At 45.0% G+C, this 24,473-nt stretch overlaps 2 protein-coding genes across 2 annotated transcripts in view; both read left to right on the forward strand.

Moving 5' to 3' along the window:
- RALGAPB (Ral GTPase activating protein non-catalytic subunit beta) overlaps positions 1-16,354 on the forward strand; it is a 90,646-nt gene extending 74,292 nt beyond the window's left edge. The window contains exons 25-30 of the mRNA XM_021688941.1: positions 1,250-1,372; positions 2,981-3,117; positions 7,783-7,891; positions 8,670-8,748; positions 11,396-11,544; positions 12,243-16,354. Coding sequence (XP_021544616.1) covers positions 1,250-1,372; positions 2,981-3,117; positions 7,783-7,891; positions 8,670-8,748; positions 11,396-11,544; positions 12,243-12,436 — 791 coding nt within the window. The 3' untranslated portion in view covers positions 12,437-16,354. The remainder of the gene's footprint in view (positions 1-1,249; positions 1,373-2,980; positions 3,118-7,782; positions 7,892-8,669; positions 8,749-11,395; positions 11,545-12,242) is intronic.
- Positions 16,355-18,840: 2,486 nt separating this feature from the next.
- On the forward strand, positions 18,841-23,955 carry ADIG (adipogenin). Its single transcript, XM_044919042.1, is given in 4 exon segments — positions 18,841-18,967; positions 22,550-22,627; positions 22,630-22,663; positions 23,736-23,955. Coding segments are annotated over 4 exon segments (459 nt in total).
- The last annotated feature ends 518 nt before the right edge of the window (positions 23,956-24,473 follow it).

A 24,473-nucleotide genomic window follows, 5' to 3' on the forward strand; every position in this document is an offset into this window, starting at 1 on the left:
TACATTCACATACCAACCCTAGCCTGAAGAGGAGAGATTAGCTGTGTCTCAGAACCTCCCTACATCCAGGTCCTGAGATACGCAGTGATTTGGCCACTCCAGACCTGTTGCCATGGCGAGATAGATGGAATGACCCTGGTAGAGAGCTATAGACAAGGTACAGCTGGTATGAAGGGTCAATTCCACACGGGTCACACCTGCTACAGAGTGGGGGAAGACAGAGTGGGTGTTGGGGCAGTAAGCAAAGTGTCTACTACAGTAGACGCAATGTGTCTTCCCACTGTCTAAACCAGGAGTTGGCAAACTACAGTGCTCCCTGTTTTTGCAAATAAAGTTTTATTGGAACTCAGCCACACCTGTTTATGTATTGTTTATGACGGCTTTCATGCTACAGTGCTTTCATATTTGAGTCGTTGTGGCAGAGACCATTTGGCCTACAAAGCCTTATTTACTAATCTGATCCTTTACAGAGAAAGTTTGTTAACCTCTGATTTAAACTTCTGTTTGCCACATCCTCACCCACATTAGGTATCTTCCAATCTGTTAGCTGAGAAATGATTGAGTTTCAGCATTTTTTCATATTTTTATTTCTCTCCTGAGTCAGGACTACTTGTTCATTTCCTCTTCCCAGTTTTTTGTCAGGTTTGTTGGTCTTTTATGTATTATTGGTAAGGCATTATGTTCGTTTTAATTGAGAACTATACTAGCTGTCAGGAATGTTACTTTTGTTAATTCATTCTTGCTGGCTCAGAGCAGATACTATTACTCAAAATGCCTGTACATTTTATGTTCTGTCACTGACCATTGAGGAAAGTAGAGCAGAAGCAGAGCTGAGGAGAAGTAGAGAGACACCAGGGACAGAAATGCCTTGAAAGCAAGAGTATAAAACACACAGACACCTGCCCTAACTCCTTTCAGAGGTCTGTGGTGGTCATCTTCCTTTGGATTATTACCTCTTCCCAAAAAACTGTAATCTGCCTCATACAGATGAGTTCAAGTCTCTGCTAATCAGAAGTGGCCTAATTTAGAGTAGTTTCAGAAACTGAAATTAAGATTTTATCATTTAAAGTTAGTGTAAAGACATTTGATGAACATTTATGGTTTATTCTTCTTATACACTCATTGGTTCTTGCTGGAAACGTGCCTTCTGTTGATTACCATTTTATTAACAGTTAAAATTTCATGAAGCAGGATGAAACTGATTTTTCCCACTTTTTTGGAGCAGTAATGGAGTGTTTCTCATTCCTAGATGAAGTGATTTCCTCTGAAGATGTTGGGGCTAGCATTTTCAATGGACAGAAGAAGGTGCTGTATTATGCCGATGCCCTTACTGAAATAGCTTTTGTAGTTCCTTCTCCTGTGGAGTCCTTAAGTAAGAGCATTTTTTGTATGGTGCTGTTTTAAAATCTATTTTTTGTATTCACTGGTTTGTGCAGTATTTTTGCATTGGGAAAGATTCTGAAGTCATTTAAGTCATTGTTTAACTTCTAAGGCATGATAGCATTTAGATTATGCAGAGGTATAGGATGTTAGCTCTTAACTTTCTTAAGGACACTAGTTAAAGACAGGTAGACTGAACCTCTCTTAATAATCTTTAAGTAGAGAAAGGGACCCACTTCAACCTGTTTTTTGTCTTTCTTTAATTAATCAATACATAGAAGTCTTGTTTTCCAGTTTATTCATTTTTTCTCTATTTATGAATGAGCCCCCACCTACTTGCCTGTTTCCATGTGAGAGCCTTATGTCAAACCCCAGAGAATCCTACAATTGGAAGACTCTCTACAATTGGAAGATAGCATCTGGCTGATCTTCTGACACCAAGTAGGAGAAACTTCACAGCCTAGAAAAGGTGGTGAATTAAGCCTGTTCTTCCAAAGAATCAGGGGTGATTATTACTTCTCAGTCTGAACCCATAGTCTTATCTGGCCTAGAACCTTTGCTTCTTGCAAATTAAGTCCATTTCTTTGTGCCTGACCAGGCAGTAGGTGGAAAATTTCACCTTCTTCATTGAGACCATCTGTAGGATGGGCTGCTATACATCACACTGTCATGGTCTCATCTCTAGGCTAATGACTTTTCTCGTGCCCTTGCTTTGGCAGCCTCCTGACCTTTGTACTGGGACCCTTGATTTCCCACACTAGGCCCCCTACCCCGTCTTATATTCTCAGGCCAGTTGTTTCCCTGGCAGGAGGGGCCTTCCATGGTCTAGGTCAGTATCCCTAGCAGCTATTTGCCTTCATGTCAAGGCTGTGATCTACTACCCTAATTCCAGAAGCCAGGCCCCATTTGTCCTCTGTGAGTTGAGTCCCTGCTTCGTCTGTAGCCCAGCCTGTTTGCACCAACAGAGCTAGAGCCTTGTCCTTGTACTTTAGTTGCCACAGTTGGGTCTTCACCTCTTGTCATGAAACGTTCTGAGTTCTGACTGTGCTCCTGCTCTGACTCAGCCTCCTCCTGTGTCTTGAGATTTGTCTTTGTGTTTGTTTTTTCTGACTCTCTGTGTGCTTGTCTCCAACCAAATCACTTCTTAGTCACAGAGACTAGGTCCTCTGTAGCTTTGGAATGCCTCAGTGCCACTTGGTACCATGCTACATGATTGAATATGTAATCAAAATAATTCAGAGAATAACAGATGTCTTATATTCTGCATCTGAAAAGTCAAAATATTTTCTCGTCTTACCTCAGTTATCCTGTAGCACAGGAGCTGGCACGCTGTGGTGCACAGGCCAAAATCAGACCACCAAGTACACTTTCTACATTTTTAGGGTTGTAAATAAAGTACAAAAAAGAATATGCAGTAGAGACCTACATAGCCAGCAAAGCCTAAAATATTTACTGACCCTTTACAGAAAAAGTTTACCAACCTTTTGTCTAGAGGCAGTGCTTCTCTTAAGTGACTTAGGTTAGACTATTAGCATAATTAGTTTAAACACTTCTCTTAAAGAAGTAGTAAATATAATTGATTTTTTTCTTTACCCTGTAGCCGATTCATTGGAAAGTAACATCTCGGACCAAGATAGTGATTCAAATATGGATCTTATGCCTGGAATTCTGAAACAGCCATCCCTGACACTTGAGCTTTTCCCTAATCACACAGACAATCTTAATTCCTCACAGCGGGTAAGTAACTTCGTTGATACAGCTCTGAAAATTTGTCATGCAGTAGGGGTGGGGTAATTATAGAATCATTTAATCAACCTTTTAACTGTAACCTAGAGAGCAGTGATAGCAGTACTGATTCATTAGTATCTTAATTTTTTAAAGTCAAATTCTCACAATTTTCTTTTTTTCAGTTTGCAACAAGTAGATCATTCTAGGACAGCCTCTGTTGTTTTCCTTGATTTGGTCATTCTGGTACCATGCTTGGGTCTCTCACCCATTCCTTCTCAGGCCTAGGTTTTTATTTGGTCCCCGTAATATCCACTAAAGGTATAACAGTAGTGGGGCGCCTGGGTGGCTCAGTCGGTTAAATGTCTGCCTTTCAGCTCAGGTCATGATCTTGGGGTCCTGGGATCGAGCCCCAAGTTGGGCTCCATGCTCAACAGGGAGTCTGCTTCTCCCTCTCCCTCTACCCCTCCCTTCCGCTCATGCACACACTCGCTCGCTCTCAAAACCTTAAAAAAAAGAAGGGTACAACAGCAGCTGTACGTTCCACATCTTTACTCATGCACCATTTGACTTTACAAGTCTTCTCTATACAAATGGCAGCACTTTGGACACTACCCCAGTGTGTGACTAGACACAATGAGTGAGGCACACAGCGGCCACAAGAGGGGAGCATTTTACTTTTACACCATTTTTCTTGCCGTATAAGTAGATGTTATGTCTTTATTTTTGTTTTCTCCTCATGTTACTTCTTTATCCTTACTGGAAAGTGGCAAGTGAGTGGTAGGAGGGTATAGGACAATTTTATAAATGTGGGAAGATTGATTTATAACAAATAATAAGAAAGACAAAAGAAGTGTAAACTTGATTGAACCATTCTTTGATTTTACAGGATTTTAATTTGGCTCCTTCCCCATGAAAGTAGTTTTTAACATAAATAAAGTTGACTCTTGAACAACAGGGGTTTAAACTACGTGGGTCGACTTATATGTGGATTTTTTTTTTTTAACAAATGCAGTACAGTATTGTAAATGTATTTTCTCTACCTTATGATTTTCTTAATAACATTTTCTCTAGCTTTACAATACATAATATATCTAATATACAAAATATGTGTTAATCGACTATATTATTGGTAAGACTTCTCTTCAACAATAGGCTATTAGTAGTTAAATTTTTGGAGAATCAAAAGTTACACTTGGATTTTTAACTGCATGGAGAGGAATCAGCACCCCAACCCCTGCATTGTTCAAGGGTTAACATATATATGCTTGAGAGAGGATGCAGGAGAAGTATTGACCTTTAAAATTAATTTAGGAAGGAGTGCCTGGGTGGCTCAGTTGTTAAGCATCTGCCTTCAGCTCAGGTCATGATCCCAGGGTCCTGGGATCAAGCCCTGCGTCGGGCTCCCTGCTCAGTGGGAAGCCTGCTTCTCCCTCTCCCTCTGCCTGCTCCCCCTACTTGTGCTCTCTGTGTGTCAAATAAATAAAATCTTTAAAAAAATTAATTCAGGAAAAACAGTTAAGTTGTTTAAGACTTTCTGAAGTAGACTGATTTTGAAAATCAGGAGTTGCATATTTAAAAGGTTTCATAGAATACAGTTTGGAGATGAACATGTCTTTGTAGGGTGGTAATGTAGGATTTCAGCCAGATCTAATATTCAGTGATTGGTGGTCCTTGTACTCCTTTTCTGAATGTCAGTATGGTTATCCCTTAAAATCCAAAATCTTTAAGGCACCACGTTTTTATTACTTACACTTTGCAGACTACTACTAACCTTAAAAATAAAACTTATTTTATCAGCAAAAATGGGTTTACTCAAAAATAGCAAAGAATTCCAATTGGGGACATGCAAGATATGGCAAAACTATTGGCAAATCCAGCAAACGAAAGAGACGAACATCATTTTATGGAGAATGAGGAGGAAGTTGGGAGGGGTCGTTCTGAGTGGAAATCCATTGGAGAAAAGCAAGAGTTCAGGATGAGAATGACTGACCAAGGTTTCTCATTGGCTGAGTTGCAGTGGATTTCTTGGCAGGAGATCCTGTGTACATCTTTTCTGGTGGGGCCTATAATTGATGATTCTTTCCTGTTGATGATTCTTCTGTTGTGGTCTGTAATAGACAGTTCTTCATGTAATTGCTATTGGGTGGTATGGCTCCTTTTTCTAGCCTCCCACTTTAGTGAGGTTTCCCTTTATTAATTTTTACACTACTAATTAAAAAAAGAAAAATATTATCTCATTAGATACAGAAAAAGCAGTTGACATAAAATTCAACATTCATTCATGACTTTCAGCAAACTCTGAATAGAAGAGAACTTTCTCAACCTGAGACAGAGCTCTACTGGAAGCCTAGAGTTAAGAATTACACTATACAGTATTGTTGACTGCTTTCCCCGTGAATGGAGGACAAAGCAAGGATGTCTGCTCTCACCACTTGTATTTAACATGGAGTCCTATACAGGGAAATATGACAAGAAAAAGAATTAAAGTACATAAGGATTAGAAAGGAGAAGTAATACTGTATGTATTTGCAGATGACATGATCATATATGTAGAAATCCTGAGGAATCTTTTTTAAAAAATCTCCTAGATCTACTGAGTGAGTTTATTAAGGTTATAGGAAAAAAGGCCACTGTGTTAGGCTGAATTCTAAGATGACCCCCAGGGACTCTTGTCCCTGTATGATGTCCTCCCCTTGTGTGGGTAGAACCTATCAATATGATGAGATATCATGTGAGTATGTTACATTATATAGCAAAAGGGATTTTGTGGATATAATTATTAAGGTTACTTTGAGTTGATCAAAAGGGAGATTACCCAGGTAGGCCTGACCTAATCATAGAAGCCCTTTTTTTTTTTTTTTAAGATTTTATTCATTTGAGAGAGAAAGAGAGGGCATGAAGTAGGGGGAAGGGCAGAGGGAGAAGCAGACTCCTCGCTGAGCCTGGAGCCTGTTTCTTAATCCCGGGACTACAGGATCAGGACCTGAGCTGAAGGCAGATGCTTAACTGACTGAGCCACCCAGGTGCCCCATAGGAGCCCTTTAAATCTAGAGCTGAAGTCAGAGATTCAGAGCTGATTAGGAGCCATGCTAAGAAAATGGTCTCTGAGTATGGTTGGTGTCTGCCACCAATTTGGGGAAGATCTCTTAGTCATTTTCTGTGACTGCCACAACACAAATAGAAATGGAAATAATAATCTAGGGGAATTGCCATCGTTTCTGTCATCTGCTGAACACAGGTATATTTCTGTGCTAATAAAGCAGTTTTATTTTTAAAATTCAACTTAGATACGAGAGTCTCTCTTCTGTCCACATAGCTTTGTTTAGGGCTTTAGCATAAACTCATCCCTGCTGCATGCCCTCAAAGTGGTGGTGCTCAGAGCACCAGTTTGCTAAAGGGGAGCCACAGAGCCCTGCTTGCCCTTGAGAAAAACTTCAAGCCCATCAGGTAGGCGGGGAAGCCAGAAGCAAACTGCATGATAGCAAAGACATAAGCAACTCTTTTTTTCTTTCTGTTGACAAGAAAAAGGACTTTTTTGGCCTAGATTGCAGTAGGAAACTTCTGGCCTAGAAATGAGAACTAGAAGTAACTTGCTGATGGGACATTTTAGAAATTAGGCTCCCCAGGCAAACAAGTGACATTGCTGTGATGAGGAAAGCATTCTGCTTGCTGGCCATAGATGGATAGACTCAAATCCTTTGAAGCCCTCATTAAGACATTGCCCAAAAAATTTTCAAAGACTTTATTTATCCATTTATTTTATTTTATTTTATTTTTTAATAATTTTTTATTATGTTAGTCACCATACAGTACATCATTAGTTTTTGATGTTGTGTTCCATGATTCATTGTTTGCCTATAACACCCAGTGCTCCATGCAATATGTGCCCTCCTTAATACCCGTCACCAGGCTCACCCATCCCCTCACCCCCCTTCCCTCTAAAACCCTCAGTTTGATTCCTGGAGTCCATAGTCTCTCATGGTTCGTCTCCCCCTCTGATGTCCCCCCCTTCATTTTTCCCTTCCTTCTCCTAATGTCCTCCATGCTATTCCTTATGTTCCACAAATAAGTGAAACCATATGATAATTGTCTTTCTCTGTTTGACTTATTTCACTTAGTATAATCTCCTCCAGTTCTATCCATGTTGATGCAAATGTTCGGTATTCATCCTTTCTGATGGCTGAGTAATAGTCCATTGTATATATGGACCACATCTTCTTTATCCATTTATTTTAGAGAGAAAGAACGCACACTAGTGGGTGGAGGGGCAGAGGGAGAGGCAGAAAATCTCCAGCAGACACGGGGCTCGATCCCACGACCCCACGATCAGGACCTGAGCTGAAACCAAGAGTCGGATGCCCAACCGACTGAGCTACCCAAGCACCCCACCCACAAGTTTTATTTTTATTAATGTAAAGTATAATTGGTCAGTATTCCTTACCTTCTTTGAGAATTTAAGACCTTCATTTCTTTGTTCTAGGTTGAGACTTGATAAACAGGAGTCAAAGAAGAGCTTTTTTGCAAATATATTTCACTTTTTTCCTCAAGTGATTTCCCATGACTTGATATACATCACTGGGCAGCTTGTTGAATATGTGGCTGGGTAGTTTTATTAAGCCGCTTCTTTTTTTTCCCTCCCCCTTCTCCTTTTCTGCTTTTCTCTATCTCATATAGCTTAGTCCCAGTTCCAGAATGAAGAAGCTGCCTCAGGGTCGCCCTGTGCCTCCCCTTGGACCTGAGACAAGAGTTTCTGTAGTCTGGGTGGAGCGCTATGATGATATAGGTACTGTGTGTAAGGACTTTGTCCATAAGTAAAATTATTGTAGAATGACAATGACTTGCTGAATGTCTAGGGAGACACAGCACAGATGTGGTATGGTGGCCAGAAGCTGGAGCTGGAGTTCAGCAAGCCTGTGTTGGCATCCTGGCTCCGCCTCTCACTCAATTTCTTTAAGCCTTGGATTACTCATCTGTTAAATGGAGACACCCATGGCACTTCTAGTTGTGATGACTAGTGGATGTAAAACTTTTAGCTCTTCTTGATATCACAGTGAATGGCTTGTTGTGAGTTGGTTCCACTCCATGTAGCTCCTGGTCATCCCAGGACCTCTGGAAAGGGGAAGGGGGAACACTTCCCTCACCTCTGCATGAACCTACTGTCTAGTTCTGGTGTAAATATTAATTTGTCCTTAGGAATTCTGCTTTGGATAAGTTTCTCATGAATTTTTATGTAAGCAATATGAGAGCATTAGAAATGCATACTTAGCCTAGAATCTCATCCAGCTCAGGGTTTGTGGAAAAGTGTGATCATTGCTTTCCAACCAAGCCCTCAAAGACCACAGATCATGTTCTATAAAAACTCAGCTTTAGATGAACAGCTAAAATTTGTCTTGAGGGAGATTTCTTTTTGGTGAGGAATGGTTAGGATTATGTATTTTAGGATACCACAATCCATATATTTATTGCACACTTGTATAAAGAGATTAGGAAATTAGATTTCATACTATTTATTTTAGAAATATAAGGGAGGTATTAATTGTAATGCTGTTACTTTCTTCCAGAAAACTTTCCCCTCTCAGAGCTGCTGACAGAGATCAGTACTGGTGTGGAAACTACTGCAAACAGTAGCACTTCTCTGAGGTACACTCTTTCTTTGCCTGAGGCTCATCAGCATGTCTTGAAGCCTAGAGAAACCTATTCATGATAATATGTCAGTTGTGATTTCATAAAGAAAGACGTAAGGAAACAAAAGGGATGAAGGCAAGAGGAAATAAACATAGGGGAAAAATCAAAGAAGTTGGTAGATAACGTGCACAAGGTGATAAATTAACAAGCATTTTAAAATGGCATAATTAATTGCCGTTTTACATTTATCTGCAGCAAAGAGAAAAATGGTGGAAGCAGTTAAGTATAAATGAAGACTATAATAACAGACTGTCAATATTAGATAGGAGTATAGAGTTAAATTGGTCAAAACATTCTGGATGGTTAGAATGTCCTAATTAAATGAGCTATTTAATGGAAAAATATTTCTAAGTAAAATGTAATACTAACTTTATTATAGTTAAGATTTCTGTTTTAGCTGCCCATGCACAAAAAGGATAAAAGGGGATAATTGGATTCTAGGATTAATAACAATGTATCTATGTAGGCTTTATAGTTTCGAGGCTTTTTGCTTGCTTGCTTTTGGTTTAAACAAGTATTTTAAAACAATTCACAAGAGGTGCCATTATCATCTCTGTTTTACAAATGGAATAAAATAGGCTGATAGAAGTTATTCTTCAGTATCACACATTCAATAAATGAAAAGGAAAGTGATCTGAACTCAGGCTTCTGACCCCAGATGCCAGCCTTATTTCGTACATCATAGAGCTACCCTTGATATCAAGCTACATGATCTGATTTGTATTGCATTTAACATGAATTTGTTCTTAACATCATTAGATTGTTGTCATAGAATTGGAGTAAAGATGGTTTATTTTAACATCATATTTTTAAATTTCCAGAAAAGGATAAGTCATTCTTTTTTTTTTATGTTGTTAAGCCAGCATATAGCACATCATAAGTTTTTGATGTAGTGTTCAACATTAGTTGTCTGTAACACCCAGTGCTCATCACAACACGTGCCCTCCTTAATACCCATCACTCGGTTACCCCATCCCTCCACCCCTCTCCGGGAGGACAAGTCATTCTTAAAACTTCGTGTTTTTTCTGCTGAAGTATTTTAAAGCAAGTTACAAGAGATCCTGACATTTTAAATATATCAGTCTGCATTTCTGAAAAACAAAAACACTTTTCAAATAGATAAAGATAAAATTATCACAATAATAAAATTAGTAATAGTTCCTTAATTTTATCTAGTAACCAGTTCATATCGAAATTTCTCCATTTTCCCTAAAATATCCTTTATAGTTGATTTATTCAAACCAGAATCCACTCCGGGACTTTGCGTCTGATGTTGTTATGCCTTCAGGTGCTTTTACTACAGAACAGCCCATTTTTGTCTTTTTTTTTCTCCATGATGCTGACTTACTGAAGAGACAAGAGTAATTCTCGAGGTGAACTTTCCTAGAACTAGTTTGAAAGAGAACTTTTAAGTGTCTTGTGTTGGTGGTGGTGGTGGTAACGGTTTCAATCTTTTTAGGTCAAAAGTTACAATATGGGGGTGGAGGATGGGTTAGCCCGGTGACGGGTATTGAGGAGGGCACGTACTGCATGGAGCACTGGGTGTTACACGAAAACAATGAATCGTGGATCACCACATCAAAAACTAATGATGTATTGTATGGTGACTAACATAACCTAATAAAATTTTTTAAAAAACTTATAATATGACTAGACTGTAAAAATCATATTTTGTTGGTAGACTGGTAAAATCAAGAATTTGTCTTGATGACAAAATTAACTATACGATTGATTTTTATATAATGTATTGAAAATTGACTCAATGTTGCTTTGGCCAGAATCACTTTACCTATATAGAAAGAAAGCAAAAAACACCAGAAATGCCAACATACATGTAGCAAGTATCACAGAGTAATAACATGGGTACCTCTAGACGTGGTGACATATCCCTGAGCATGATGGGTGTCTCAGTCTTCTAAAGGCACAGTTGTGACATTAGCACCCATTAACACCCATCTACCGTTCAGAGGCTTTGAAGGCTTTGGCCTTGCCAAGATACAGCCATTTATCACCTTTGCTAAGGAGGACACTTGCAGCTGGCCCAGACTAATGGGCCTCCCAACCTCCTCCCCCCGACCCCTGAACAAAAATTGTATCAGAGGTTCTCATAAGGGGGCCTCAACTATATTCCCACTTGTGCTTTGAGATGCCAGGGTTGACTGTGGTGGAATTCCCTGCACTCCGGCCACCCCCACATTTGTTCCCTACGAGAAGGAGGGACTAAGTGAAAGAAAGTCAGCCAGTTGCTGGGTTTATAGCTTCCTGTCAGAGATTCCTCTGCCTTTGCATCCACCCTTTCTCCCTAGTGGTTGGTTGGGTTTTTTTTTTTACCTAGTGGTTTTAAAACACATTTTTAGCCCCTTTTTTGTCAGTTTGAAAAGCCCAACCCCAGTGACGGGCATTTAGGGCCAGGTGTTGATGGGGGTGGGAGGGTGGGTGCAGCAACATGGCCTCCCAGAAGGAGGATTCTGAGCAGACTGACACGTTGGCTCTTATCAGACTGTATCAAGCCCGGCATCAAGTGTCCTTCATTTTCTTACATTACACATGGGGCACTTCAACTTTTATATGTTTGGAGTAAAAAAAATTTTCTTTTCTTAAGATCTACCACTCTTGAAAAAGAAGTTCCTGTCATCTTTATCCATCCTTTAAACACTGGATTATTCCGGATAAAAATTCAAGGAGCCACTGGAAAATTTAACATGGTCATCCCACTTGTGGATGGGATGATTGTCAGCAGGCGAGCACTTGGTAAGGTCTTCATATATGGAGAGTTAAGGTTTCTCTCTTTTATTTATTTGTTTGTTTAAACATTTTTATGAACTAAGAAGAAGTAGAAATAAGGAAATGGTGAAATTACTTAATAGATCCCACATGTAGAAAATGCTGTGGTTTGGGGCACCTGGGTGGCTCAGTTGGTTAAGCGTCTGCCTTTGGCTCAGGTAATGATCCCAGGGTTCTGGGATCAAGTTCCGCATCGGGCTCACTGCTCAGCGGGGAGTCTGCTTCTCCCTCTCCTTCCCCCTGCTTGTTCTCTCTCTCTCTCACTTGCTCTCAAATAAATAAAATCTAAAAAAAAAGAAAAGAAAATGCTATGGTTCTTGTTAAATAAGAAGCATGTTTTGTTCTGTTATAACTGTGCTTCATCTACTTAAGTACACGTAGAACTACGATTCACAAACTTCCAGGCCTGGGAAATCAGATAGCTGTATATAATCCAGGGCAGGAAAATGGGTTGTCAGACCAGATTTTTGCTTCTGTTTTCCCTTGTCATGTATTTCTTCTGGCAATTTTATCTTGGTAAAGTGTTGTCCGTCTCTCCAGGGACAGGGAGTTTTGCAAATAGAATGAACTAGGTTTGACTTTGCAGAGAGTAGTTCACTTGAATACTGACAGTTCACCTAGATGGCTAGTTATTCACATTGATTTTAATACCCTCTGTTTTCAAGGTTTTCTGGTGAGGCAGACTGTAATTAATATTTGTAGAAGAAAGAGACTGGAGAGTGACTCCTACAGTCCACCACATGTCCGCCGGAAACAGAAAATCACGGACATTGTCAACAAGTACCGGAACAAGCAGCTGGAGCCAGAGTTTTATACTTCACTTTTCCAGGAGGTTGGACTCAAGAACTGCACTTCTTAGATACTGTCTGTCTAGGACTCTTGAACTCCAGTTTGGGGCTATGATATCAGAGCAAAACAATTTGATAGGTGATCACTGTAAAAAGAAAAACAAATCACTCCCCAAGAGCTTACTGTTTAATCACCAGAATAGAAGAAACACATAAACCCATTTGATAGAAGACTTTTGGCTTTCTAGTGAAATGGGCTCCCAGACACAATCATATTCCTGCTGGTAATGATGATATACATTTTAGCCATAAACTTTCTTTTAAAAGTGACAATTTTAGTTAAATATAAGCCTTTTGAGGAGAAAGGCTTTATGCATCTCATTTAAACACGTGCATTGGTAGCATCAAATTTGCAAATTAGAAGGTGAAGATAGTTTTATACTTCACTTTTTAGGAGGTTATGTTCAGAATTGAAATCTGTCTCAGAATCTTCCAGGATATTTAAAGACTCATGCTGATGATAGCATGGAGGAGAAGGAAAAAAATCTCAGCTTTCTGCTCACTTGTAAGTCCATTTGTCGTCCAGCTGTCCAACGGACAGAAATGAGCATAAGTGTGTTTTGTTTAGATAAGAAGCCTGACATTAAAATATTTCATGTTTCCTCCACATTTCACAAAGTTATCGTCCTCATTACTGTACAGATCTATCTGAAGGCCTCAGTTTCTGGGCAGCCCGGGAGCAGATCTACAGTGGAGGCGTGGCCCTGTCCTTTAACGGGGACACAGATTGCATTTGTGGGGTTAAAAGTTGTAAGACAGCAGCGATACCTCCACTCTCTCCATTGCTGTCTGTGGCTTGGGGACATGATGATAGGCCAAGCATTTGTAATTCCTTGGTAATTTCTTGGTTAAATTTTGAGAAATGTAAGCTCACAACAAGGGTTGAAAATTATTTGGTTTCATCCATTGTCTCTTATTTCAGGACCAAGCAGGAAACTGCAGTAGTTTATGAAGGATTGTAATTTGGGGTTCAGGAAATAGCCTCTCAACACTACTAATTCAGATCTCTCCCAGAGAGCTACTGGATTTCATCATAATTGACAAACGTTAGTGACCACCCCCTAGGGTGGCTGCTCTTAGAAATGGCTGTTGTGACCATGTTTTCTGGACCTTTGCCAGCTGAAGGCACAACAAATCCCTGCCCGGGTTTTGGAAATACTTCTGTTACCTCACTGCTACTTTTCTGCCAGGGATAAATGTTTTGAGGTGGCCAGACCCAGAACAACCTTCCAAGGATTCCTGTTACAGTGCTAGAGTATACACTGCTCGTTTCTCCTATTCTTCTCTGCTTTCTTCTTTATTAAGATTATTTTATGTTAAGAAAATAAGTGACATTTGAAGTCCAAAGAGGAGTCCTCACAGCTGTGTTAAGGGTGATTTCCCACGTGAACTCTGGTGTCAATAGACTCTGTAGGTCAGGGCCGCAATGGTGTGTTTGGTTTGATGTTTGGGGAGTTCATTCGAGGGTCGGGGATAATGTAGGGCCTAGTTCCCTGTGCAGATAGTTCTATTCCAAACGTATGTATTTTGTCATCTGTGAGCAAGAAATTTGGGTATCATAGCAGCTCTTGGTTTTAAGTTTGTTGTACCCTTTTCTTCATGTTTGTTTTAAGCTCAGGTAAAGGTTACCTCCTCCTTTATATGACTCCAGTTTCCATTCAGGGTATGATATTATTGAATAATTGATTTTCTTTTTAATCTGGGCAATAAATCAGTGTTTCCAGATGGTAGCATGGGGGTAGGGGGTGTAGGATAAAGATGAGCAAATTCTACCCTAAAAATGTTTTATTAACTCAGCAAATATAAGGTGAGGTTTAACAACTTTCATGGAAATTCCAGATTGACATTTCAAGGAAAAAATGGGCCCTTTTTCTAGTGGACATGAACAAAGAGGGCTTAAATTGGTAGGCAACTTACAACATTCCAGAGGTTAAGAATAACGGATGTAGGTATACTTCCTCGGTGTGATTCTTCAGATAAAACTTTTACCTTTAGCATAGTTTTACTGTCAGCAAAATATACTGTGATGTGCGTGTTGAGGGTAGGCTTCCTGATCCTTCAGTTTGCTCTAATTTCTGGCAACTCTTTGTAATTCTCATGACTGATAAGTGAATAACCGTGTTGAATGCGGTTTGCAATCTGGAAGCCTATGATCTCCCAGGGAAGGAGGGATAGATTTAGAGCTGTGCAGCCCCTGAAGGCATGAGACCCCAGTGTGTACAGCACAAACAGAATATAGGGTACATATACCTCGTGAGGTGCTCCTTCCTTCTGCTCAAAATAACATTTATCTAAAAAGGGAGTGCGGTAAGAACCCTTGGAAACTTTTACAAGTATGGGTTTGAGTTCATGGTCACTAAGTTCACCCGACTGCCTTTGTCAAAAATCATTTTGAGTAGAATAATGCCAGAGGAGCATATTTAGTCGCTAGTAATAACCTTTAGTAGTCCACTTGATAAATTTGCTAGCGTGTTTTCATAACACTTTGAAGGGAAGCGAGGACCACTTTGGTCTGTGGCTTAAACAGTAAAGTTGCTGCATGTGACAGGTGTTATCAGGGTGGATGAGTGTGGCATTTGGTGACAAGGAAAGCATTACCCAAGGGACAGAGGCAGGTAGCCCCTCATAGTCCTTTTTCCCATTCGGGAGATGGGGGCTTTTCTCCACCTTTCTGGTTGGGAGCATTGACGACAGTGAGGAGGCTTTGCCTTTCCTTGGTCAGCCAGCTACCACTTTTGTCCCGTGCTTCCTCCTAAGACCTCCTCCTACCTAGCATTGGCCCTCTGAAAGGAATAGTTACATGGTGGATTCACCCCCTCCTGCCCTGGCCATACACACCCCCACGCACGCATGCTGTCCGCCATTTCCTGGTCCTCGATTTCAGGGCAGCCCATTCTCCTCTGGACTCACTTAGAAATACAAAAGACCTACATCTTTGGCCAGTAATGTCAGTTGCCCACAGGTTGTGTGTATGAGGCCTTTATGAATGGTTACTTTCTACATACTGTGGGGAAGCATTTGTCAGGCTCTGCAGAGTGATTTTCAGAGGGACAGTCTTCGGGAGCATTTATTTCCGTTGGAAGGTGAGACTTTACCCAAGGTGGAAATCAGCTTTGTGCAAAGACCTGTTTTGTGGTAGATAGTAAAGATGTATTGGGGGTAATTTGACACTCCTGCTGGCAGTGGTTCTCCATTCAGCATTTTAAAACCCATTCAGTTTATATCTTCCTGAAAAGAATTGATTTCTGTGTTTACATGATACAATAAGTTGAATTAGATGGTCTGTTTTAAGGATTTCCGTGACAGCCTCTTTCCCCGAGATGGAGAGATAGGAGGTAATCCACCCGCTCAGTGTGGAATCAAACTGTGGGTTCTCGGTAGCTGAAGAAGCCATGTACTGTATAGTGTTTTTCTCAGAGTATCAACTCACGTTCTTCAGATGCTTTTCTTTTTTTAATGGTGAGGGAAAAGGTGTAATTTGGGATTCCACAGTGCCTTGCATATAGTAGGCGCCCAATAAATATTTGTTGAAGCAAACCAAGTTCCCCAAGTCCTTGCCTCTTGCAGTGACCAAGAACATCTTTCTCCTCTGAAGGGCTTGGCAGTTGTGGCTAAAAAATAAGCAGTATCATTATTTGCTTGAAATCACATACACAATTTGTATGAATTTCGGTATGTTGCCAAGACATGATCTTTTTCTTATTGTATTTTCTGTAAATATTTCTGGCACTGAACTGTAAAGTAAAGGCGAAATGTAAATACGAAGGTGTACCTGTGTCTCTTGCCTTCTGTGTTTTCTCTTCCTCAGTTAGGGGACAAGGCCCAGAGGCTTTGTTTGTATTTATGCCGATCCTTTGTCCAGAAGAAACCCATGGAATATTGAATGTAATACATTTAGTCAATTAAATTTTAAGGAGATTCTTATCTAATAATGTTGTGTGTGCTTTTGGTGACACACGGGGTTTGACTCCTGCACGGTTGTTTCTCATTTACTCTTCCCAGGGCGCGTGTGCTCTGCTTTGCCTGACCTTCATAATTTAGATCTGTGGGTTTTCACGCTGGTTTTGTAGAGTTTCACGGAATACCCAAAATTAGATTAGTTTTTAAAAATAATTTTTAACCGAGTTATAATTGACATACAGCATTACATTAGTGTCAGGGTACGACATAGTGATGTACTGTTCTTGTACACGATGAGTTGCTTACCTGCGTAGATAAAAGCTACTCCGTCACCGTACGAAGTCGCCGCAGCGTTTGTGTGATGCCATCACAGCCAGCGGGAGCCCCCGTATGGAGGCTGCTGTTCACCAAGCGGCTGGCTGCCCGTATCTCAGCAACACGCGGGGGCAGCCGTGCTTTCTGCCCGCACCAAACCCGGGCTCTGCCGGGGCTGGCAGTCAGGAAAGGGGAGACGCAGAGGAGGTCACCCTCCCCCCACCCACTGCCTCTGTGAGTAGGGTTGGCTTGAGAAGGGTCCACGCAGCCCGATTAGCGCCTTCCTGCCTAGACCACGTGTGTGGGGTGGTTGCACCACCCAGGGAAACAGCAGGGAGAATGGTTGACTTGACGGGACCTTAACATGTGACCCCCTGAGCTGCCTCCCCTGTAGTTGGGCGTCCGTGCCTGCTCTGCCTGCAGGACCTCCAGCTGCTCCTTGGTGGCCAGCAACGCGTCAGGCTGATTGCAGAGTGGTCCTGTTTTGGGCTCTGGGGAGACAATGTTCAAGCCTTCCCCACTGGTGCTGCTCAGCCCCTTCAGGAGCCAGTGCCAAGAGATCCCCAGCCCAAACCACTCCTGGTTTTGGCCTCTGGGCCCTGAGTGGCACAGCCTGCCAAGGCACTGTTCTTCTCAGACACGCATTCTAATGCTGTCTGCCCAGGCTGCCTCTTCTGGGGACTCCAGTCATCCCGCCGTTGGGCTGAGACCGTCTCTGAGCCACTGGCTTCCAAGCTCCAGCTCTCCCCGCCCCTCCCCTCCTTCCACCTCTTCCCTGTTTTTTTCTGTGGCTGGCCCTCTTGCCTTTCTCCCTGAGCTGGTGTCCTCCAGTAAGGGGGTCCGTCCACCCCATGTCTCCCCCAGGTCTACCACCCACTTCTTGCAGCTGCTCTCCCAGCCTGGAACTGGGTCGGCCTGACGAGTTGCTGTGGCGCCAAAACCAGGGCTGCATCCGACTGGTTTGCTCATTACCATGGTGTCCTAAGCCTCACCTGGAGGTTCTGACTCAGTAGAGCAGGGGGAAGGGTAGGAATTGGTGTGTTTCACAGACACTTGCCCGCAGTGACTGACGTAGCTGGTCCAGGACCCTCTTGGGGCCTGCAATGCTCCTGCCCCCCTCCCTTCCACAGGCACCAGCCATTCCTCCTGTGAGCTCCCCGCACCTGTCAGGCTCCCTGTCTGGCCAGAGTCTCCCTCCAGCTCGGGGATGGCCGGGCCCTGGAGGTCCAGGGCCTCCTTCCTGCCACGGGGCCTGGCACATGGAGGTGCACTACTACATGAACGGATGACAGATGAGGTGGGAAGGGAGAAGAATGGCCTTGGAGAGTGTTCTCTCTCCTTGGGAGACAAAGGAACAAGGCTAACCACTTAGAAGCCCCTCACTGAAAACTCTAATAAGGAGAGGTGCAGAAGTTGCCAGATTAAATATTTATTGAGGCCCTACTGTGTGTTAGAAAGTTTTTAAATGGCAACCCAGTGGCCCAGGCTGGCCCAGCAGACTTGTTTTCTCGAGCCAACAGTGTTTCAGTGCTTGATGCAGCATTTTTAAATTGGGAGATTTCACATAAAAATGCAGATTGGGGGGCTCTCTTGGGAAAGGAGATGTGGCACCACTGAGCCCGCCTCTCCCACGCAGCAGTTAACTGCCTGAAGCTGCGACAGCTGCCTGCTTTGGATGCACCAAGCTCCATCCAGGTCGCCGCAGCCCCCCCACCGCCACCAAGTGCGGATGTGGGCACCTGTAGCCAGAAGGACAGGCCGGCACCTGGCTGGCCCCTGAGGGAATCTGTGACCTCAGACTCGAACAGCCACCTGGGGGCGATGCTTGTCCCATTTATTCTTCTCTAACTTTTAGCAGCTTGCTGAGGTAAGAATTCTTTCCAGCTTACAAGAGGATCCAGGGAGATGTCCCATGAACCCATAGCATCTTCGCAGGGATTTGGACCCAGGCCTGCCTGCCTGGAAGCCTGGGCTTCTGTTCTTGGCCGAACTGTCTCACTGCCACTGGCTTCCACCCGCTCGTCCAAAAGCACTCGTCCAAAACAGCTCTCCCTTGGCCTGAAGGACACCGTGACGTCCTTGTTATGTCACCCGCTCAGTCACAATTGGGCCGAGAGCAGAGTGTGGCCCGGCCCACTGGGTCCCCAGGGCAGCCCCACCAGCGCAGCCCAGGCAGGCCTGGCTTAGCCACGCACGCACCATGAGGTACCCCCTGGTGCCGCTGGTGAGCGACCTCACGTTTTCTTTCCTGGTGCTCCGGCTCTGCCTGCCCGTGAGCTTGCTGTTGCTCCTGCTGATCGTCTGGCTCCGCTTCTTACTGAGCCAAGGTGAGCCGCCCAGGCCGGGCCCTAAGCGTGGAGCTGGGCAGGGGGATCCTGGAGCAAGTGCAGAGAGAATTTCCTTCATGCGCCTTAACCGCTGGCTGAGACAAGCAGTCACCTGTAGGAGCAAAGGATTAATTGAGTAGTTTAGAGGCCAAGAGTGAGCCCCTGAGTCGGGGAAGCAGTGTGTTTGTGTGCACACCTGTGTCCCGTCAGGGCCACTGCTTGGCACAAATCAGAGGTGGCCCCTGCGCCCAGATGAACTGGTCAAAGGGACCCTTTCCTGTGACTAGCCAGGGCACAAGGCCGGGGGAACAAGGTATGGGCTGAACTTCAGCCCCTCCCAGTCCCTCAGCTGGGTACTTTTGTGCAGTAAACAACTTACACAATGGGATGTGGCAGCCCTAGGCATTTATCAGGTGCCAGGAGACCACTCACACTTCCTGCCCAGACTATACATCAGGGAGGCATCTGGGTTCTCGGGGTCGCAAGATCATGGAGGCTGACAGACACTTGTCCTGAGCTCAGCATGCCACCCAGAGGAACAGGGGGCAGGGTGGAGCTGGCCACAGCGGAAGCTGGGGGCCGGTGGCAGGGACGGCCTTCTGCTCCGCGGGTATCCTATCTCCCTGGGCGCTCCCCTCACCACGGGGCCTCTCCCCGGGGACCTTCCACCTCCTGTTTCTCAGTTCCAAGACCTCTGGTCAGCTAGGCAGGGAGGGTGCTGACGTGCGGCCAGCTCCGGTCAGACGGCATTGAGACAGGGTAAGCGGTTCATCCCCAGATGTGCCCCATGTGCTCGCGCGTGGGGGCTGGTGACGGCGTCATTATTGGGAGTTCCTGGCGAGAGCGTCCAGAAAATGTCTGTTTACATCCTCATATTCCTGGGGTGGGCCGCAGCCCTCCCTGAGGGGCGCAGCTCGGGCGTCCGGGGTTGGCTGGTGGGAGTCAGGGCACTTGTCCATGAAGTGGCTGTAAAAGCCATCTCTCTGGAGGCTAGGACGCGGGCCCGCATTTTAGCCTTGCCCCTTCATCGCTCAGAATAACTGCTCACCTTTTTTCAACACTGTACTAAAGGTTGTGCCAAACAAGATGATGTGCACCATCTCATTTAATCCTCAGAATAACCCTGCGAAGTAATCCTTATCACACAACTGAGGAAACCAGGGCTCGGGGAGAGAAGCCACGGGCCCAGGTCACACACCTACGAAGTACTTGACAGTGCCGGTTATCTGGTGCCACATCCTGGCTCTGCCTCCCCCCGGCTCTGTGACTTGGGGCGAGTCCTCTCTGGGCCTTGGGTTTCTCACCTGCAGGACGGAGATAATATCGGCCCCTACCCTTTGAGGCTGTGGAGAGATGCGTGTGCAGGGCGGGGCAGCCAGGACGTGTATACACACGGCACATAGTAGGTGGTTACAGGCTGCGGAATAATCCGTTTCCGTGTCGGTTTTGTCGAGGTGGGAGGAAGCGTGGGCATGGCTTCGGACGGCTTCTCCGGAGGCAACGTGGCACCTCACCTACGGCCTAAGGCACTAATCTCCAGCAATTCATTCTCCTTGAAGGCCCTGCTCTGAAACCATCCACAGCCTGCCCCGTCCTGACCTTTTCTCAGACTTTCTCCCACGTCTCACATGGCCCTTCGCAAGAAGGCATTTGGTAATTTGCAATGACCAGAAGCTGTCCTTAAAGTGAGGGGAGCGGTCTTCTCGGAGCTCTTAGCATTGTTGCCCTGGTCACGTCCTTGCGCCAGGGTCTGGGCCTGCCGGGGTTTGGGGGAGCTGCTTCTCAAGGACACCCTGGCCGGCGGTTTTCTCTTCTGCTGCGGATCTCTTCGTTGGAATCAGTTTGGCCTGGAATCCGGTGCAAAAAGCAGACAGGACTAGCTCTGACCCTCCCTGCTCAGCAGGGCAGTTCCAGGGCCCGGAAGGTGGCCGATTTGAGCAGGGAGTGCCATGTGGCCCAGGAGGACGGAGACGGGACAAGGGGAGAAGGGAGCTGCCTGGCAAGCTTGGCACTGGGGCAAGAAAAGGTCGGGGGCAGCTGAGCCCTGGAGAAGCCGGCCAGTGGGGACAACACTAATCCCGGACCATGACTGGAGGACAGGATGAAGCCACGTGTGCCCTTCAAGGGGAAGGGGCTCCTCTGAGGACATTTCCTTTGTGATCAGAAAGGAATTCGCAGAAGGAAGAAGAGAAACCTTCAAAGAGATGGATTTAGGGCTGAAACATGCCTGTTGAGGGTCCTGCTCACCTCATGGTGATCCTTGGAGCGAGGTATTAAGTGCAAAGCTGCCTCTGAATCCCCCGACTTTAAACAGGTGCACCCCATGGAATCGCAGGGCACTGGTGCCGGGAGGCTGATCGGAGTCCAGCACCACCGCTTCTGGCTGTGAGCCCGGACAGTCCACCTTTCTGAACCTTCCTCATCCGTAAAATACAAGTAACACTAGTAATTGCCTTCAAGACATCGTTAACAGGATTAAATGAGAAAATGCACAGGAAACACTTAGCAGGTAGCATGTGTTCAAAAACCAATCACAATCTGTAGTGAAGAGCAGTCGCTTCAAGCCCTCACACTGATTTGTAAATCCTCATCACTGCCAACTTGGATGAGCACCTGTTGTACATGGTCTACGTCAGTTAAACCCTCCTCCTAGGGCTGTAATATGCCCATTTTACAGATGAGGAAATGGAGCCCGCCTTTTCTGTCTCCTGCTCTTGGCCTGCAAGCAGAGGGCTCTCTTCGGCCTCCGTTACTTCTCTGTCACCAGTGAGACACCTTAAGAGTATAGTGAGAAGGAGAATTCCCCCATCCCTTCTCCTTTCTCCTTCACCTTGCCTTCCCCAGAGACGTCACGGTAGCGAGCTCGTGCACCTATCTAACAACACATGCAGGTTTTCCAAAAAAGTGTGGGCAGATTGTTACTTGTTTTTCCAAAAAAAAGGAGGAGGAGATCCTACCCTATACATTTCTCTGAAACTTGCTTGTGATGTATCACAGACATCCTGCAAGTCGAAAGCTACATTTAACAGCTTCTGACATGCCACTGGTTGGAGAGGCAGCTCTTTATGCAGTGCGCCTGTCCCACACCTCCGTCACCCAGACCTCTCAGGATGGACACACACACACACACACACACACACAGTTTCCAGGGTATTTTATTGCTTGTGCATGTTTCACCACAAAACAATGCTGCAGAGAAATCTTGCACATATATGCTGAGATATTTGTTAATAAATGGACTGGTGGACGAATGGATGGATGGGCCAGTGGTTGGGTTTTTGTCTCCTCAGTGCCTGCTCTTGGACCCACCCAATGCAAGTAGGTCATTTGTTCGCCTCTAGGGCCTGTCCCTAGTTAGTAGGTGGTATGGCCACTTTCTGAGTCCTAGGACAACATTTTTTGGTCCCTGGTCACCTTCAATGTCCTCAAGTCTTCCTGAGATCTCAGGGCTGTCCCATATGTCAGGGTTCTGCCTTGGCCCCTTGGTCTCAGACAAGGTTGCAGGGATGCCCAGGCTTGGCAGGGGGCTCCTTTTGGGTCAGGATGTGACCACCCAAGAGGCCTTATCTTGTACCTCCACAGATTCAGAGGAAAATGACTCAGATTTATGCTTTGACTGGGAGCCCTGGATCAAAGGTCCAGCCCAGTTTTGCTGGGAGGGATACTCCGTAGCTAAAAGGAGGAGAGGCCCTGCTGGTGAGCCTGTTCAGCCAGGTGAGACCCTTCTGGGGGGCAGGGGGCAGGAATGGGGAGCCTCGGGTCCTACCCAAAGCCTAGGGCGGCTGCCATGTTGCAGGTCCGCTTCCTCCACCACGCTGGAGAGCTTGTTGTCTCTGCCATGTTGGGGAACCCTCTGCTTCGTTCTGTTGGAGACCTGTTTTCACCATGTTGGAGGACCAGCCTCCTCTGCCATGAAGACTTCCTTTACAAAGGTCCCCTACCCTTCACCTCCCTGACCTCACCTCCCACCACTCTCCTTACTTAGAGTCTTTGCACTGACCGCTCCTTCTGCCTGGAACTCTTCTCCCCCACATCCACTTGGCGCACTCCCTCACCTCCGAGGTTGAGCTCAAATGTCCCCCTTACTCTGCTCTAGATTGTGTCCTGCCATAGCACTTACCACCTCCTGACATGCCCGATAACTGATGCTCCAAACCCAAAGCCCTCCCAGCACTCCTGACACACAGCTATTTGTAGGGGGAATGACACAACGCCAGTGATGATGCTCGCTGATAGTCTTGGGACACTTAAGAGGCAGCAGGGCCTGTGCCAAGCACTTCCCTTTCACAACCTCATTTATGAGATCCTACGAAGAGGGTATTATTCTTACCTCCATTTTGCAAATGAGAACTCTGAGTGGCAGAGCAGTAAGTAATTTGCCCAAAGTTATTGAACACCTTGGAAAGGCCTCATCCATTCCAGTGCAGTTAAATGTCATCCCCGTGTCAATGACCCCAATGCTCTAATGGTCCTTCTCAGCTCTATTATAAGAGCCCCATGCTTGCTTTAATGTTCTGCTGTCTCTTGTCTTAAAATTTTTAATTTTTGAACGAGGGGCCCCACACATTGATTTTTTTAACGGGCCCACAAATTATGTAGCCTGTCCTGTTTGTGTACAATTAGTGGGGTAAGAAAAGGAGACTTTGGACTCTGCTCCAGAATCCTGTCCCATTCATATAGAACCCTTCCCAACCCATCATGTATCTGTTCCTCTCTCACCCTTTCAATCCATTGTCATCCCTAGGCCCAACCTTCCATGCTTTTCCAGTCTGGCTTTCCTGGAGTCAGCGGAGGGGTGGTGGTGGTAACCGAGGTGGATGGGAGAGACTCACTGGTGCGGGAAGAGGACTCTGGCGAGTGAGGTGCTTCCCTGGGGTCCCCAACTCCCCTCCTGCACCAATGGACTCAGGAAAGCCTCCAGAGGACCCAGCTCCTCTCTCACTACAGATGATCTCCCAGGGTCCCTGGGGAGGAGCCCGAGCCTGTGAAGATGGGATAGACACTTGGGGAGAAGTTGGCCACCTGAACTCAGATGAGGTCCTAGGACAGGGCTGGGCCAGAAGGTGTGGGTCCGTATTAAAGAGACGAAGGGGTTCCTGTGCTCAGGAGACCCCTGATAAACACACTGGGCCTAGGCATTCATTTAACAAGCTGTGGGCTCTGGGTCCAACCCCCGGCACTGACTCCAACCGTCCTTGACCATCTTTGGGAATGCCTGACTCTTTCCCACCCTTTCAAAGGGTTGGGGGATCTTGCCCTCAGCTCCCATTCTAAAATTTCACACTCCTTGATTCGCCTTTAGGTTGACTTCAATAACAAATACTCCTTTTATAAATACAGAGCGGCTACCATATGCCTAGTTATAAAAATAGCTCACATTTAGTGAACATCTACTGTGTACCAGGCGCTTTTCCATGTGCCTTATACAGGGGTTTTATCCCTCACCAGAATTCTATGAGGTAGGGTCTTTGGTTATCCCTGTTTCACAGATGGGGAAAATGAGGCA

This window comes from Neomonachus schauinslandi, chromosome 10 (assembly GCF_002201575.2).
Source record: "Neomonachus schauinslandi chromosome 10, ASM220157v2, whole genome shotgun sequence".
Taxonomy (NCBI): domain Eukaryota; kingdom Metazoa; phylum Chordata; class Mammalia; order Carnivora; family Phocidae; genus Neomonachus; species Neomonachus schauinslandi.